The sequence below is a fragment of the Podarcis vaucheri genome, assembly GCF_965113315.1.
Source record: "Podarcis vaucheri genome assembly, chromosome: 2".
In the NCBI taxonomy this organism is placed as follows: Eukaryota; Metazoa; Chordata; class Lepidosauria; order Squamata; family Lacertidae; genus Podarcis; species Podarcis vaucheri.
Window position 1 is genome coordinate 41,382,851 of NC_138760.1, and position 16,321 is coordinate 41,399,171.

The 16,321-nt window shown below is 41.6% G+C and overlaps 1 protein-coding gene across 7 annotated transcripts in view; it reads right to left on the reverse strand.

Annotated features, from left to right (window-relative positions):
- The window catches only part of TNRC6C (trinucleotide repeat containing adaptor 6C), a 117,693-nt gene that overhangs the window by 20,651 nt on the left and 80,721 nt on the right, over positions 1–16,321 (reverse strand). For 6 of the 7 annotated variants that reach the window (XM_082202987.1, XM_082202988.1, XM_082202989.1 and 3 more), the window contains 10 exons: positions 16,068–16,125; positions 15,630–15,775; positions 9,701–9,850; positions 7,237–7,383; positions 6,190–6,309; positions 3,919–4,002; positions 3,400–3,631; positions 2,558–2,725; positions 598–789; positions 4–147 (listed from right to left, as the gene is read on the reverse strand). In XM_082202987.1, the coding sequence (XP_082059113.1) occupies positions 4–147; positions 598–789; positions 2,558–2,725; positions 3,400–3,631; positions 3,919–4,002; positions 6,190–6,309; positions 7,237–7,383; positions 9,701–9,850; positions 15,630–15,775; positions 16,068–16,125 (1,441 nt within the window). The remainder of the gene's footprint in view (positions 1–3; positions 148–597; positions 790–2,557; positions 2,726–3,399; positions 3,632–3,918; positions 4,003–6,189; positions 6,310–7,236; positions 7,384–9,700; positions 9,851–15,629; positions 15,776–16,067; positions 16,126–16,321) is intronic. The other variant, XM_082202986.1, reaches the window with a different exon arrangement.

Sequence of the window (16,321 nt, forward strand, 5' to 3'; positions counted from 1 at the left end):
TACCTCCACTCTTGAGTAGATAGCGATTAACATCTTGTATGGTGGTGTTAATAGTTGGCCCTGTTGGAACACTTCCTGGTGTAACGTCAGGATCATTCTCAGGGTCAATGTTCTGCAATCCTTTCCATGGTACCCCAGGATGAAATTCTGTTTGGGCGAAAATAAGATGACATCACATTTCTTACCAAGATCCACATGCGTGGGAAAAGGTACCGTTGCACAGAAGATGAAACCAGGTACACAACTCTCTGGTGATGGAGTGGGCATTTTGATAAAAAGTTTAAGAAAAACATTTTATGAGGGAGGTTTAGATGGATGGATTTTGTTGTCCAAATTCAGTGATAGTATCAGGCAGGTAGGAAGTTTTATCCCAGTTCACACCAGGATAAAACATTTTATGTGCCTGCATGCCTCGCCCAACAAAAGCGTGGCAAAATGTTCCTCATACTTTCATCTTACGGAAGACTACAGCTGGAATGAGCTGAACTAGTATGTTAACATTTGGATACTGAAAGCATTGCCTCAGTAAAGGGGTTTGTATCACATTTCAGATACCTTCAAGCTCTAAAAGCTAGAATACATATTTTTTTTTGTTACCTGGTGGCCAGTTGATACTGGAGCCATTGGAGATTTTATCACTATCAGATTTGGCACGTGACCAGCTGTGAGGAACGGCTACAGGAGGACTAGCTGGTGACTCGTTGTTTTGAATCAGATCATACCGGCCATAAGAGTCATCAATGGAGGACTTTCCTGGAGGACCAATACTCAGACCTCCAGGGATAGCACCTAGAATAAAGAAGGTGGGACGACAGCACAAGATTATTAAGGGCATGGCTAACATTTGGCTCCTTCTCTTATTGGTAGTCACTGATCAGCGCCTAGGGCTTGCCGATCGAAAGGTCGGCGGTTCGAATCCCCGCGGCGGGGTGCGCTCCCGCTGCTCGGTCCCAGCGCCTGCCAACCTAGCAGTTCGAAAGCACCCCCGGGGGCAAGTAGATAAATAGGTACCGCTTACCAGCGGGAAGGTAAACGGCGTTCTGTGTGCGGCTCTGGCTCGCCAGAGCAGCGTTGTCACGCTGGCCACGTGACCCGGAAGTGTCTCCGGACAGCGCTGGCCCCCGGCCAATAGATGTGAGATGGGCGCACAAACCCCAGAGTCTGTCAAGACTGGCCCGTTCGGGCAGGGGTACCTTTACCTTTACCTTTATAATTAGCACTCACACAACACATCTGTAACAGTGGCCAGTTAAGTGAAAGATAGCAGGTTAAACTGGGGCTGAAAGGTAGCTAACACAGTTCAAAAGTTATCTATCAAAGATTCGTGAGATTAAAGCTGCTACTGGGTGTAAATCTCACTGAACACACAGTGGGACCTGTTTCGAACAAACCTGCATGGGACTGATTTGCTACTGATAAAACTGTCAAGTAAAGTTAAAACAAAAGGACTCTAATGAAAAATGTAAGATACACAACATGGTATTTTGCTGAGTGTCAGCAAAAGCACTTTGCTATATGGATCATTAAGATCCTTAAAAATCTTACCAATATACTCACAAAATGTAAATGTTTTTAAAGAGCACAGTATTAGCTGTGAGTTTAGAAAATGGGAGTTTGAAACAAGAGCAGGGAGCTAAAACAGGTTTCTCTCAGTATTGGATTAAAATGTATAATGACACTAAGGGCAATACTGAATTTTCACTTCTGCTCTGCCTACAGTTGTAGTCTGCATTCAATTTACATTAATGTGATGAATTCCAAACACAGTTGGTAGGTATTTTGCACTCTCTTTGGGGTGTGTTTTTTTGGAAACTGCTCACCTAAGTGAACCTCCGCCCCTGCCAACTTCTCTTAACATCTCATAAAGTTTAAGATTTAAGGATTCATGAGAAAAATATAACACATGTGTAATTTAATTTTCTAACTGTGCATTCTATGCTTACCTGTTTGGAGATTAAATCTGATTGAGTTCAGTGGGGCATACTTCCCAGTAAATGGATATAAGACTAGCCTAAGCCACTCAAAAGTCGAGATGCTTGATGTTCTGGACTTTTCAAACTGATTTTCCCTTCTTGGTTTTTAGGCCATTAACATTTATTATGACCAATAATATGAGCAATGAAATCAGTATGAGCAGTAATATGTGTGTGGGGGTGTGGTGGGAATTACAAGAATAAGATATTTGCACATACAAATGTTCCATTGAGAAATTTATATTCTGTTAAGTACTTTGCAATGCCCACTGCTAACCTGGGGTGGGGGGAGAGAATACAGTGGTACCTCAGGTTACATATGCTTAAGGTTACAGACTCCGCTAACCCAGAAATAGTACCTCGGGTTAAGAACTTTGCTTCAGGATGAGAACAGAAATCGTGCTCCGGCAGTGCGGCGGAAGCAGGAGGCTCCATTAGCTAAAGTGGTGCTTCAGGTTAGGAACAGTTTCAGGTTAAGAACAGACCTCCAGAACAAATTAAGTACTTAACCCGAGGTACCAGTGTTTCGGAAAAACGTGGAATCTTGCAATTGGACTTGATGTATTTAGAACGATGACACATACCGTGCTTGCTAGGATTCTGGTCAAGTGGAGAAGCAGCACTGGAGAGATTATCCATTGAGTTGGGATGTGTCCACTGAGGAAGGCGAGATTGGGACTGAGAAGTGTCCTTCACTGACAAACCACCAGGAATGTCCATGCTGTTTACATTCATGTTTGGGTTCAGTCCAGCTAAGAGGAAGTAGGCAGGCTATTAAGAAACCCTTAATCCCCGATTCTTGGCATTTAATCACACTTTACTTTAAGCTGAAATCACAAGCTAATCTTTTTACGTCTACAAGTAATGCAAACATGGGTTAAAGCAGCAAGGGCCCAAGAAGTAAATTGGGAGGGACAGTATATTACAACCACCAAGTATCTTACAACCACCTAAACTGGTACCTACCACTACATTTTCTGTAAGTTAATTTAAGACTTAAGTTATTTTGTTCTGTCAGTCCTAAACCTTCTACCATTCAGACTCATTCAGGGATCCTGGATTCTAATATTATACAAGATAAAAAGAGTATAAGTGCTGCCTGAGTTTTGTTATACTGATTTTATTCTCTGCTTCTGAAGTTTTTTAACACTGTGCCATTTTTTGATGTTGTTATGGTTCAGTTTTAATGGTATTATTATTATTATTATTATTATTATTATTATTATTATTAGCTGCCAGAGAACTTTGTTTTGGGGTAGCATATTAATAAAGATAATAAGTAATTTGGACACAGTTGCCAAATTAGTTAAGAAGCAGAGGTACGCAGGAGAAAGGATTCCAGACTGAAGCAAGTTAAATCACTGTATGTATACATAATTAGGTAATTTACATCCTTCTGAACAGGTCCTTAAATAACTGCACATACCAAGGGGGTAAGGAGCAAAGGTGTTCGGTGAAGACTGTTGCTCTTTGGTCTGCAGGTCAGATAGGCCAGGAGCCTGGGGATGGGGTGAAAAGTTATCCATGGCTGATTTGCCTGCAGGGGGGTGCAAAGATAGATGTGGAGGGGGTGGCTGCTGCTTCATAAGCAGGGCCTGGGCCAGCTGGCGCTGGTGCTGCTGGATCTGCTGCTGCATGTTATTGATTGTACGTGCAACCTGGCAGCAAGGAAAAAATAAAACAAAGTAAGCAAATGCTAGCTGGAACAAAGGTTTGTGGCACTTTATCTAGAACCGCTCAGCAGACAGTGAATTCAATAGATTAAGAATTAGATGCATCCCAGACATGGTAAGAGAAACTGAAGTCTGTCAGCCCCGTGTGTGATTTATGTCTGCATTAAAGCGTGCAGCACAGTAGATTTCCTTCACAAATAAGCTTTTTCTTGTAACATGCTAGACTCTTTAGAGGCTTTACATTTGGAACTGGGTCAACAAGTTGCACCTACTTGCTGCTCCTGTTGTCTGATGGGTCCGGAAACATTACGCTGAGCCTGTAACATCTGCTGCTGGATTTGTAAACGTTGGTACGCCTGCAAGTTGAGGAAAAAAAAGCCTAAGGTCACAGTGTGAAGAAGCCCAATGGCCTCACTGCAACTGCATTAAATAACACATGAAACAAATTACAGATGGGTAGCCGTGTTGGTCTGCCATAGTCAAAATAAAAAAAGTTCCTTCCTGTAGCACCTTAAAGACCTTAATTCCTTCCGGTAGCACCTTAAAGACCTTAAAGACCAACTAAGTTAGTTCTTGGTATAAGCTTTCGTGTGCATGCACACTTCTTCAGATACACGGTGTGTATCTGAAGAATTGTGCATGCACACGAAAGCTTATACCAAGAACTAACTTAGTTGGTCTTTAAGGTGCTACAGGAAGGAATTTTTTTTTATTTTGACATGAAACAAATGCATGTTCCCAAAGCCCTCCTTGCAGGAAGTAACAGACCCAGAGACAGAAGTCAGCTCAGATCAAGAGTGCAAACAATACATGGCCAATTAAAGCTATTTAAAACGTGATGAGGAAAAGGCATCATCAACTGAATGATTGTTCAAGAAAATGTAAACACGGAGATGCAAATAGAGTGTTGGTAGCATGTGAGAGAACTAATCACAAAGGCCCAGGGTAGACAAAACATTTAATCAGGGTTCATGCTAATTCTGCTCTCTTAATCCTGGTTTAGAACTCAAGTTAACAGGAACACTGTGGTGCAGAGGTTGCCCACAAGGTGCTTGTTGAAGGTCTTAATAAATATCCCCTTTAAAAACCCCTCAGACTTTTTGCCTTTCTTGTTCAATTCTGTCTGCACGACTCCACCTCTCCTACACTGAGCATGCCCCCTTAAACATGCCCACATCTCACTGGGTGCCAAGTTGCTCTCTGTGAGCAAGTGTAGCGGTGGCTGATGTATGCACTTTCCCCCCTTTGATGGGGTGGCTACTGGGAGAGGGGAATGCCACACCATTCTGTCTCCTTTTCCTCTCTTTTTCCTTGGTAGCAAGGTATGTCATGCCCCCACTCCCGCAGTTATTTGGTATTATGCTACATCTCCACAGCAGCCATTTTGTGTTAGGGCCTGTCCTCCTGGCAGCCATTTTGTGACTGACATCCCTAGCACTTTCTCAAAATTCCAAGTGTGTCTACTTGCCCAAAAAAATTAGAGAACCTTTAGCTTGTCAAACTAAGCCCTGGAGCACACATACATTGAGATGATACCAGTGGAATTCATCTGTTGCCTACCTGAAACCCTCTATACAGTCATACCTCATGTTATGTCTGCTTCATGTTACGTTCTTTCAGGTTACGGCCCGCGGCAACCGCGGCAAAGGGTTGTTTCCGGGTTTCTCTGCTTGTGCATGCGCAGAAGTGCAAAATGACGTCATGCGCAGAAGCAGCGAATTGCAACCCGCGCATGCACAGATGCACCGCTGTGGGCTGCGCACTTTTCATGTTGCAAACGGGCCTCTGGAATGGATCCCGTTTGCAACCAGAGGTACCACTGTACTATGGTTCAAACCATACATTCACACCTGGTCTCTGGCTAGGGCTTAAGCTTATTTAAGGTATTTATACCACTGTTGTTATGTCTGTACATACTTCTGTATGCTCACAAAACTGAAATAAAAAGAAGTTCTATATTTATAACATGGGGCAGTTTTCTCAAAACCTAAGATTAGTTGTTGCCATTGGGTACATTGAATTCTACACTGGTATCTTAATATCTGGAAGCCTGGGTCCTAGAAAAATTTGGTTTGCAATAACTTTGAAAGGTTTGCAATAAAATACATGCATATTAAGGGCATGACTAATTGCACAAATGAATGGAAATAATGCTCCATTGCATCTACTGGTGAAGAAGTATTGCAGAACATCAATTTTATTAGATTAGCATACAATACAAAAACAACAACACAGGAATCTATCAGGAATATTGTAGAATTTTGAGTAATAGTAGTGGTACCAGAGGTTGTTTTTGAGGTTGCAGTCCTATACATGTGTTTCAAAAGTTAAGTTTAGAACAATCCAATGGTAATGAGCAAAGTATTTAGTCTTTATCATACTGGAAGTATCAAGCAACTTTTAAGATTCAGGTAGTTATATAAATTCATTTTCAGAACCAAGTCTAATCATCATTTCTGAAGTGAACATGCCCATTCATGTGGCTTTAAATGCAAGATTTTCTTTCTGGATTTATAGCTTTCTCACTGTGGCTTTTAACTCACCAGCTGCAGCTGATAGAGCTGGTTCAACATCGTCATATGCTGAGGATTAATTGGCGAGGTTAATAGTGCAGGATTGAGACCAATGTTTTTTGCTGCAAACTGCAAAAGCTGTGCTTGAACCTGGAGAAAAAGAATGTAAGAGGTGAATATTCATTACTACAGTGGTTAGTAATGACCTTAGTTACAGGTCTGAACTACTTGCAGAGTTGAAACAAGACAATTCCAAAGAAAGTGGTTTTTAGGTTACTTGCTGTGATTTTTGTTTAATAGAAAGCTATGTGTAGAAGTTGAAAGCAAACACAACATATCACAGCAAAATAAACCTTTATTCCAGAATTGCTCATCCTTTCTGAACCTGACACATAAAATATAAATACTTGAGAGTTGTATCCAACCAACTCATTGTATGTGTCTAACAACTTCTGCAAGTGCCACACAAATTCCTCTCCCTCTTCTCCCCCCAGAACTGCTCCAGAGGGTTGAGGGAACTCCCAAGGCAGATTTGGGGTGTGCGCAGGGGCAGGAAAGGGAGAGGAAGTTCCACCCTGTTCACCAAAGTCATTCCACACATGCAATGATTTAGTAGGGTACAACCTGAGTCACTAATAACTTTCCCACAACATGCTATTTTTTGTAATTCAAATAAACTGGCATGGCAACTTAAAAACTCTGCGGCATTTCTCTATACATGGTGCCTTTCATAGAAGTATACTGTGTAAGTGTGGTGGTGTCAATATTTTATGTTGCATTATTCCAACTGGCACTATCAGCCATCTCTAGGTGCAGATAACTTTAAGAATATATTATTTTTTCTTCCATTTAAGTGTTCCACTCAATATGCATTAGTTATGGCACAGAAATGGCCATCGCCAGGGATACAACCATTTTTGCAAAACTGAGGAGCCGGTGAGGAGGAGAAACCTGCCTCCTTACCTTATCGACAACCCAAGTGCTAACCGCTAGGCCCTTGTTTTCCAACTACTAGTGGTTAACAACACCTGGGTTTGCATCCCTGGCTATCACTAATGCTACAGAGCTCAATCTAACCTGAGGGGAGAGAAACTGAGGCACTTGAGCACGAAGACTAGGCTGGGATGAGTTAAGAGGTTGCACTGGCGGTTGCTGCGGCTGTTGCATGGTCCTGGCTTGTGCTGCTCCGCTATTGCCAAACATACCCAGATTGCCACTCGGTATCTGTGGGATGACAAGGTTAGAAGATTTAAGTTTCACAATTTTATAGCTTGTGACAGTCACTGTAGACTAGCTCAAGACATTAGCAAACAAAGGAGCTCTCATGCAGATTAGCAGCAGGTGAAGCGTTTAAAGCAGTGATGGCCAAACCTGGCCCTCCAGCTGTTTTGGGACTACAATTCCCATCATCCCTGACCACTGGTCCTGTTAGCAAGGGGTGATGGGAGTTGTAGTCCCAAAACACCTAGAGGACCAAGTTTGGCCACCACTGGTTTAAAGTACAGCAAATTGAAACATCAGTAGGCATGTACATCGGTAGGAGTTTGGTACAAATACATCAGTTGACCTAAATTACTCACGCAGCCAACCATGTTCACTTTGTGGAAGCAGCTTCCTTTGGAAAGATGATGGTGCATACAAAACTGCACCTAATTCTGTCAAACCATGGCAAATGCCCCTAGAAGAAGGCTAGCAATGATGCCACTGAAAGTGCTGCAACAGCATGGGGATCTGCTATAGAAATGCAATGCAAGCAACTGGATGCAGATACAAATAGCCACCCTTAAAGGTAGTTGCATGTCTAAAGCAGGCTTAAATTTCGCTTTCAAAATGAGTCAATCATAATCTACATGTATGTGAATTAACTTTATCTAGGAAATGACTTTTTTCCTGGACATATAATGTAAAGCTTTCCCCTCTAGTTTCAGTAAAAAAAAATTAAAAATACGTTCACGTGTGGAATGTATGACATAAAAATATAGATTTGGGTACTGGAATGCATTTGGGCATCCTGCTTGACTGTTGTTTGCTCTTCCTAATGGTCATGCCTGAGCAGAAAGGAGGCAGCTTCTTCATATTATGCTAAACTATAGTTAAGTGTGATGTCCAAATGTGGCCAAAGTAAAAATGAATTACTATTATTCTAATAAGTTCGGGTCAACATTCCAGCTTATCCTTTTATCACCTTCGCTTTAAAAACAGAAACAAAAACCACTTGTACCATGTAGTTTCCTGATTATCAACTATGACACATAGTTCCAATGTTTGGGGCTTTTTAGCTCATGCAAAAGGCAACTAGGGCATGTGAAACAAATTACGTATGGTGTCGAGAAACTGGATAGTCTCACAGTATTAGAACCCGGGATAATCCATTGAAGCTGAATGGTAGGAGATTCAAGACAGACAAACTTCTTTACACAGTGATTGATGCCACCCTGGATAGCTTAGAGGGTGAATGGACAAATTCATGGAGCATAAGACTATCAATAGCTATACTGTACATTATCTCCAATCTCCAATATGCCTCTGAATACCAGTTACAGGGGAACAGGAGAGTGCTAAGGAACTTCTGTTTTGCTTGTGGGCTTGGCCACTGTAGGAACAGGATGCTGGCATTTAACAATACCTAGCCAGCTCAAATACAGTGGTACCTCTGGTTACGAACGCTTCTGATTACGGATGCTTCGGGTTACCAACTCTGCTAACCCAGTAGTAGCTGCTCCTGGTTGCAAACTCTGCTCCAGGATGTGAAGGGAAATTGTGTGACGGAGGTGCGCACACAGCAGGAGGCCCCATTAGCAAAAGCGCGCCTCAGGATAAGAACGGTTTCAGCTTAAGAACGGACCTCCAGAATGAATTAAGTTTGTAACCAGAGGTACCACTGTATAAATAATTTGGTCCATAGGTTTTAGAGCACAGCGTTGACATTATAGTGTAAGCAATGGCAAAAGGGCAAATATTTGGTTTCTCTAGTCAAGTGCTCTATCATCTAGACTTGGAAGCAGCATCAAATGTGTGGATTGGACAGTTAAAAATGAATACTGGTCCTGTTCCACCTAACAAGCACATACTGCAACCAAGAAAGCTTGAGGGTGGGGGAGAAGAGTGATATAAAGGCCCCAGTATAGGGAAACCTTTCAACGTGTATGAGCTGAGAAGGCAAAGAGGAAGTAAGCAAGAACGGCAAGAGCTATGAGCGGCAAGAAGTATGGTCTGTGTGAGGATGGGAAGGAGCGCCAGTGTGCAGGGACGCTGCGGGATGCACCAGAGGAGAAAAGGAACCAACAACAAAGACGGGAGGAACTGCAGGGAAGCAAGGGCAAGTTCTATAGCTAAGGACCTTTGGGAATCTTGGCGTGCAGTAACAACTGTCATTTGAAATACGCTTCGATGACAAGTTGATTTTTGACTTTTCATTCACTTCTTTACGTTTGAGAAAAAGGAGCCTTAAAATGAAAAGCAAAGCCAAACAAATATCTTGCTGACTAGCAAGCGCAAGCGTGCCGACATTCAAATAACTGTCACTCGAAAGATACCTTACCTGTCTAGAAGAATTCAAGTTTTGCATGCCCAGCCCTGAGGCAATCCCACCCAGGGTCTGATTAGGGAGTGCACTGTTTGAAAGGGGGAGCTTCAGGCTTGGTGAAGGCAAAAATGGTGAAGTAGTGGGCTCTTCCACTAGGCCGCCATCCTGATTGAAAAAAGAAAGGGTGAGCTGTGTGCAGTGTCCAGGTACAGACAGTGCACAGAACAGTTTCCCATGGAAATATAAGTGGAACATGGATGAATAAAAGTTCAAAATATTGTTTAAAAAGGCATGAGGAATATATAATGAAAAGTATGGGGTGGAAGGGAGAAGAAAAAGAGAAACAGAATTTAGATACTGTTTGTCTTTACTTTTCGTTTTGCATTTTGTAAATCTATAACTGAACAGTATTCTGTAGTATGAAAAATGGCAGGCACAAAAAGGGATGCTTGTTGTAACATTTTAAAAATAGGAATGTTACAGGGCAACCTATCCCTTGCCTCAAGAGGAATGGCAAGAACACCCACACAAGACAGACTTCTGTCTGATCATTACTTCCATGCCCACTTCATTTCCTCTCTTTTCTCTCAATTACAAAATAAAACAAAAGGGGAGGGGTTGGAGGACAAAAGGACATTCAATTCTTCTGAAAACCCTGAAAAGCCTGATTGCATTTTTGGAACACCGCCATAAACCAAAGTGGAAACAGACTTATGAAGAAAGTTAAAAATTACAGGAGTTTCAGAATGCTTTCTTCACTGATACTTTGGTAATATACATAATCAACAATTCCAATTTTAGGTAGTGTTCTAAATTGCAAATCAGCTGTTCAGAAAACTTGTTCCATTAATCTTCTGTGTCATCTACAGTTAGGTACATGACAGACATTAAACTATTTTTAAACATTAGCATAGTAATCAGTATGTAAACAAACATCTGCTATTGAATGCAGGTGTATAACAATTTATTTAAAAATCAGTTACCAATCTGAGGGATGAGGAAGACGACAAGGGGGCTGCTATGTTGACAGTGTCCTAGTCTGAATGCCATGTTTTAGAGCTAATTGGAATTTTCAAAGAATTCTGTATTGTCAACTGTAGCCCCAAGCATATTCCAGTTTATATGCATATAGGTTTCACTGGCATGAGTAGGATGTGAATAAGTGGGCTGAATTTTGTGTCTAATTCCTCAGCTTTGTCATAGCATAAACAAAAACCAAATTGTAACCCACCCAACCCAACCAATTTCCACTTAAAAAATTCTTCAAAGTATTGGAAGCAATAACATCCCATAAATTGGTGAGTTCATACGTAACACTTCTAATCCCTCAAGAAATAAGATTATCTCCTCCCTCCCTTGCATGCTCAGAGTCAATTAAGTTTTGAACCAGGCAAGCCATCACCTCAGTGTTGTCAAGCTGGTTTGTGCATATTCTCCAAACTATTACTGGAAATCACAACTTAAAGTTGGTTACCGGTTCTGGTTTGAAGGTCAGCCACAAACCATAGTTTGCCGATTTGGATGAAATGGCAAACAACAATTTGCCTAAAAGATGGGAAGGAGGAAATGTCATACTAAAGAGGAAGGGGCTTGCACAAAGCTTATTCCCAATCATCCTAACCATGGTTTGGAAGATTGGACACATTATATGTGAAACAATACAAAATATCAAGAAGAAAACCTTACAGCAGAAGCTTTAGGTGGAGGAGGTTTGGGAAGTAATCTCATCTGTCTATGTCTGTCTAGGTGGCCATCTTCTACTGACCTAATTCTAGGGGTATTCTGCTCTTCCCCCAAAAATGCTTTTTTCTGTGTATAGCTAGTGTCTTTGGGGTTTAATGCAGGATAAACACAGTGGGCCAGTGTGGACATAAGATAACTGTGATATAGTGTTACAAATTCCAACATTCATCAAGTGCCAGTTCAGAAACATCTGCTAATCACAATCCCTTGTTGTGTCATACTCGAGAAAACACTGTGCAAATGCTAGTTAGTGAGCAAGCTGGTATCATAAACTACAATTAGACCCTGGGTTTGTCTGAACTAACCAGAGTTCTTAGAGTCTGAACATAACATAATGGTTAATTTAACATCAAAAGAGAAAGTTTTCAATCAATCTTGTATGCAAGAGGAGAAAAGGTAGAGTGCATAACTTGTGCATGTATTTCCCCCCCTTAAAATGTTAAGTGGTATATTAATTATGTACATAAACAAACATTGTACATGGTTCCTGGGGCTATTGGTTTCTCCCCTTCCTCATGGTTTCACCCATCCTACTGACAACCTCACAGTATAATAATACAGATGCCTTCTGAAAACTTCTTTATTTCCACAAGCCTACCTAGATGTATAATTTATTTGGGTATATTTGTTTTAATTTTATCTGTGTTTTATTGATAGTTATCATATTATGTTCACTGCTTAGACACACACACACACACACATATATATATATATATATATATGCTTTCGTAGATTTTCACGGGTACAGGAATGCAGGTTTTGGTGTCTTCGGGTGTCTTCCCGTGTAAGAGTCGGGGTGTCTGGGCGACGTTTCGACGAGGTCTCACTCGTCATCTTCAGGCTGGTGCTTTCGGCTTCTTACAAGAAGCCGAAAGCACCAGCCTGAAGATGACGAGTGAGACCTCGTCGAAACGTCGCCCAGACACCCCGACTCTTACACGGGAAGACACCCGAAGACACCAAAACCTGCATATATATATATATATATATATATATATATATATATATCCTGAACTGCAGCAATCCATGAAGTTGGCAATCAGCCCCACACATGAGCTCAAAGGCCTAAGTACAGAGTGTAGCAGTTACAAGTTTCTTTAAATAAGAGGCTCTAGCCAGTGGGATATATGTTCTGAGATCCTCAGCTCACATGCGTGCCTGCCTGTCTCAATCTCATTCTCCTCAACACAGCTAGACAAGTAGAACGATTAGGAATGGAAGGAGCAGGTTATGTTGGGAGGCACTGAAAATCAATGAGAAAGGAATGAAAGTAAGTGATAAGAACAGGCATAGGCAGACTCGGCCCTCCAAATGTTTTTGAACTACAACTCCCATCATCCCTAGCTAACAGGACCAGTGGTCAGGGATTATGGGAGTTGTAGTCCCAAAACATCTGGAGGGCCAAGTTTGCCTATGCCTGGACAAGAAGGACAAAGTGAGTCCTTGGTGAGGGGAAAGAGGCAACAGTAAGAGGGCTGTGTGTGTGTGTGTGTGTGTGTGTGTGTGTAGACTTACTTTTGAAACTGAACAGCAGGAGCCAAAAGAAAAGAAGGTAGTGTGGGAAAAGGGGACTGCAAATTTAATCTGCGTGAGAGAGAACAGTGGAAGAGAAAGTGAATGTATGAGTATGGTGCATGCTTCTGTACGTGTGTGAATAGATGGCTGGGAATTTCCATGTGTGAAAAGAGAATGGATTTTTTGTTGGGGTGAGGGGGAGGAAAACAGAGGTGTGTCTGCACACTTTGGGCTTTGGCCCTGCCCATTGCCCTCACATGGTCTCCAGCCACTTTTTCTTCCAATAAATGCAACTCTTCACTTATAAAAGGTTGTCCACCTCAATGCTAAGCTATTCTTTGGCATTACATCTGAACTGGCCTACATTTATGAATGTGCAGTGTATGTGCTGTGGAGCAATTAATATAGAAGTGAGAACAGGGGCTTCTACTGCTACGCTATGCCTGTCTGGAAGAACGTTAGTAAACAAAAGCATGTATTTCCCGCCCCCACTGGTTTAGTATCACAGACTGCAGCAGGGTGCTGAGCAAAGGTTCTGCCCCTTGTGGAGCCAGATTATTCTCTGATGCTTAAATATCCCCTTCCGCAGGCAAATATTCTACAAGTAAAAGCCTGAAGTCATGTGGAAAAAAATCTCAATTTTGCTGTGTACTTTGCAAATAATTATAGCTTCACGAGTGTATGCATGCTCTTTTGTTAACTTGCTAAAAGCAGTAATTTTACAGCTAATTTGCATCATCTTCCCACCCACTCACTCAGAAGACTATTAAGTGTCAGGGAATAGCCCATGTTCCTAAAAAGGGTGAAATATTGTTCCATGCCAATCAAACATGAAATATCTGTGGAGTCCTAAATAAACTCCTGCTAATACAAGTTTTTCTGCCGGCTCCTTGTAGAGGCCCATGAAAAGTTTCTTTCTCATCAACCAATGTGATACTTAGTTTAGTGCTGGAAGGTCCTGAGGGAGGACACAGACATTTTCTAATCATATCCCCAAGGTCTTTCAGCTCAACATGTTTCACATTCTGCAAGAATATCCGTCATGCTCCACAAACTGCAGCTTACATGACAGTAACAGGTTCAAGGATTTCTTCTGTTCAGGTCATGAGCTGTTTGCTATCCTTTCTTGCCTCTTAAGCAGGAATACTTTTCAGTGTCCTATATGTTCCTTCTGCTCAGGATTGGTTTGCTCTAAAAACCAAGGTTCCTATTCACATACAAAATATTGTGGAATGCTTAAAAAGTCATTTGGTCTGAAGTTTGGCCTGAAGAAAGCTAGGATATAGCTGGAAGAAGAAGGGAAAGCATTCCTCAGAAGGGGAAAGTGGCCTTAACACTTCAAAGGCCAAAGAAACAGAAATGAGAATGAAATGTTTTGTTGTGATCCATACTCCATAGTCTGATCCACAACAGAACTTTCAAGTACTGTATTTAGGTGCAATCCACCCCCGCACCTTTATGTGCTAATGCCACATAATAATTATTTTTCCAAGTTATGCTCCTGGTTAACAAGAAAAACTTCCTGAAAGTGTCCTATACTAATGGAAAAGGAATTCTGAGCATTTTCAGACTCAAAGGAGCCCTTCTGTTCACCAGCGGGGCAAGTCTGGATGGAACACATGGTATTCATTTGTTGTGTTTGCAACCCTTAAAAACACAGAGAAGTGTGATACTGTACCTAGAACTGTAAACTGTAGAAAAGCTGGTCTTTTCATAAACAAATAAAGGCACTTGCTAAGCAATTAATAATTTTAGGAATAAAGTTGGGGATGCATATGATGATTACTTTATCTTAATGTCTCAATTACAGACTCCAAAAGAAGTGTTCTTCCTGGATTCTTATTCTCTGGAGCATTACAAATTGCCATGGCCAGAGATGGGATTTTGGATGTGGTAGATGTGTCAGTGCAATGTTAGTGCATGTGGTGCCCTCCAGATGTTTTTATTCTACAGCTTGCATCATCCCTGAGCGTTGGCCATGCTGACTGGGGCTGATGTGCTTTGGAGCCCAACAACATCTGGATGGCAGCCCATCGGTTGCTCCTGTACTAGAGGGTCTAAGGACAAACCTGTAAGAGAAGCTCCATGTAGTGGCTGGGCCTTTTTTAGTTATTAAATGTATTTGGGAAAGTTTAAAATCTATTACTGGTGTCTCTCGATTACTTGGCAAAAGACAAGAGAAATAAATTATTTTTTTCATATTTCACATATCCACACTGCAAGAGGATGTCTCAGCTCAATATTTATTGTTTATATGGCACCACTGAGGTACAATACTGAGTATAAAAAGGATCTCTGCCTTTTGGCAAGAATGGGAAACCTGTGGCTCTCCAGATGTTATTGGACTCCAAATCCCATCAGCTACAGGCAGCAGGGCCAGTGGTCAGGAATCATGAGTTGTAGTCTCAACAAGGTCTGGAGGCCCATAGGTTCGCCAGCCCTGCTAGAAAAGAACAGCTGGAAGCAGCAAGTGGCGATATTGTGCTAATGCCAAATGTCTACACCTGCAGATGAAATAGAACAGCTCACTCTCCAGTAACTATGCTTTCTTTTACTAGTAAAGCTAAGAAGTAAAGGGAGCAGACTCATGAGGCAAAACAGTACATTTACCTGCCCCACCCATATTTCCAGGTTAATCTAACTTTTATTGTTTCTTCCCACTCTGCTTCCCGAGTGCTGCACCTACCTTGTCAAGGAAGGTGGGGCGGTCCATGGAAGACTCTTTGGAGATCGGTGGTGGGCGGCAGCCAAGGGGTTTGGTGACCATTCCATTGTAGTCAGCCACACCCATTCCACGCTTGTCCATTTCCACCTTCTTTTCCAGCAGAGCACCTGCAAAAAGTAAACACAATATGAAGACACCAAAGAAAATGAGGGAAATGTCCCTAAATCAAGACAAAATGACTGTTGTACTGATACAACTACTGCTACACTCCCACTGATATTAATACACTTCATACTTGAAATTTAAAATGCATTTTGTCTTTTAAAACACTAAGATTGGCACTTGATAATTTGAAACCAACTCGGTCCTTTGATATAATGCTGCTGGGAAAAGTGATGCAAATTTCATTGTAACAGATCAACCCCCGCAGATGTCTATTTCAGTTACAAAAATACTTACTCATGGCCTGATCTAGATTCATACTGTTACTCTTCAAGGCCTCTTCTGCTGGCTCTCTCTGTAAAAAATGAGAAATTGCGTTTTTTCACAACTATGAAACACAATGTAGATTTTACAAGAACTGTAAAACAGGTGCAAGGGGAGACATACCTAGAGCTTTCAAACCATTCAATTGTTTGAAACAGGAATTTTGCAATCAAGTCAGTAATATATATGTAAAATTTGGAGCGAGATGGATTTGCTAGGAGCCATGA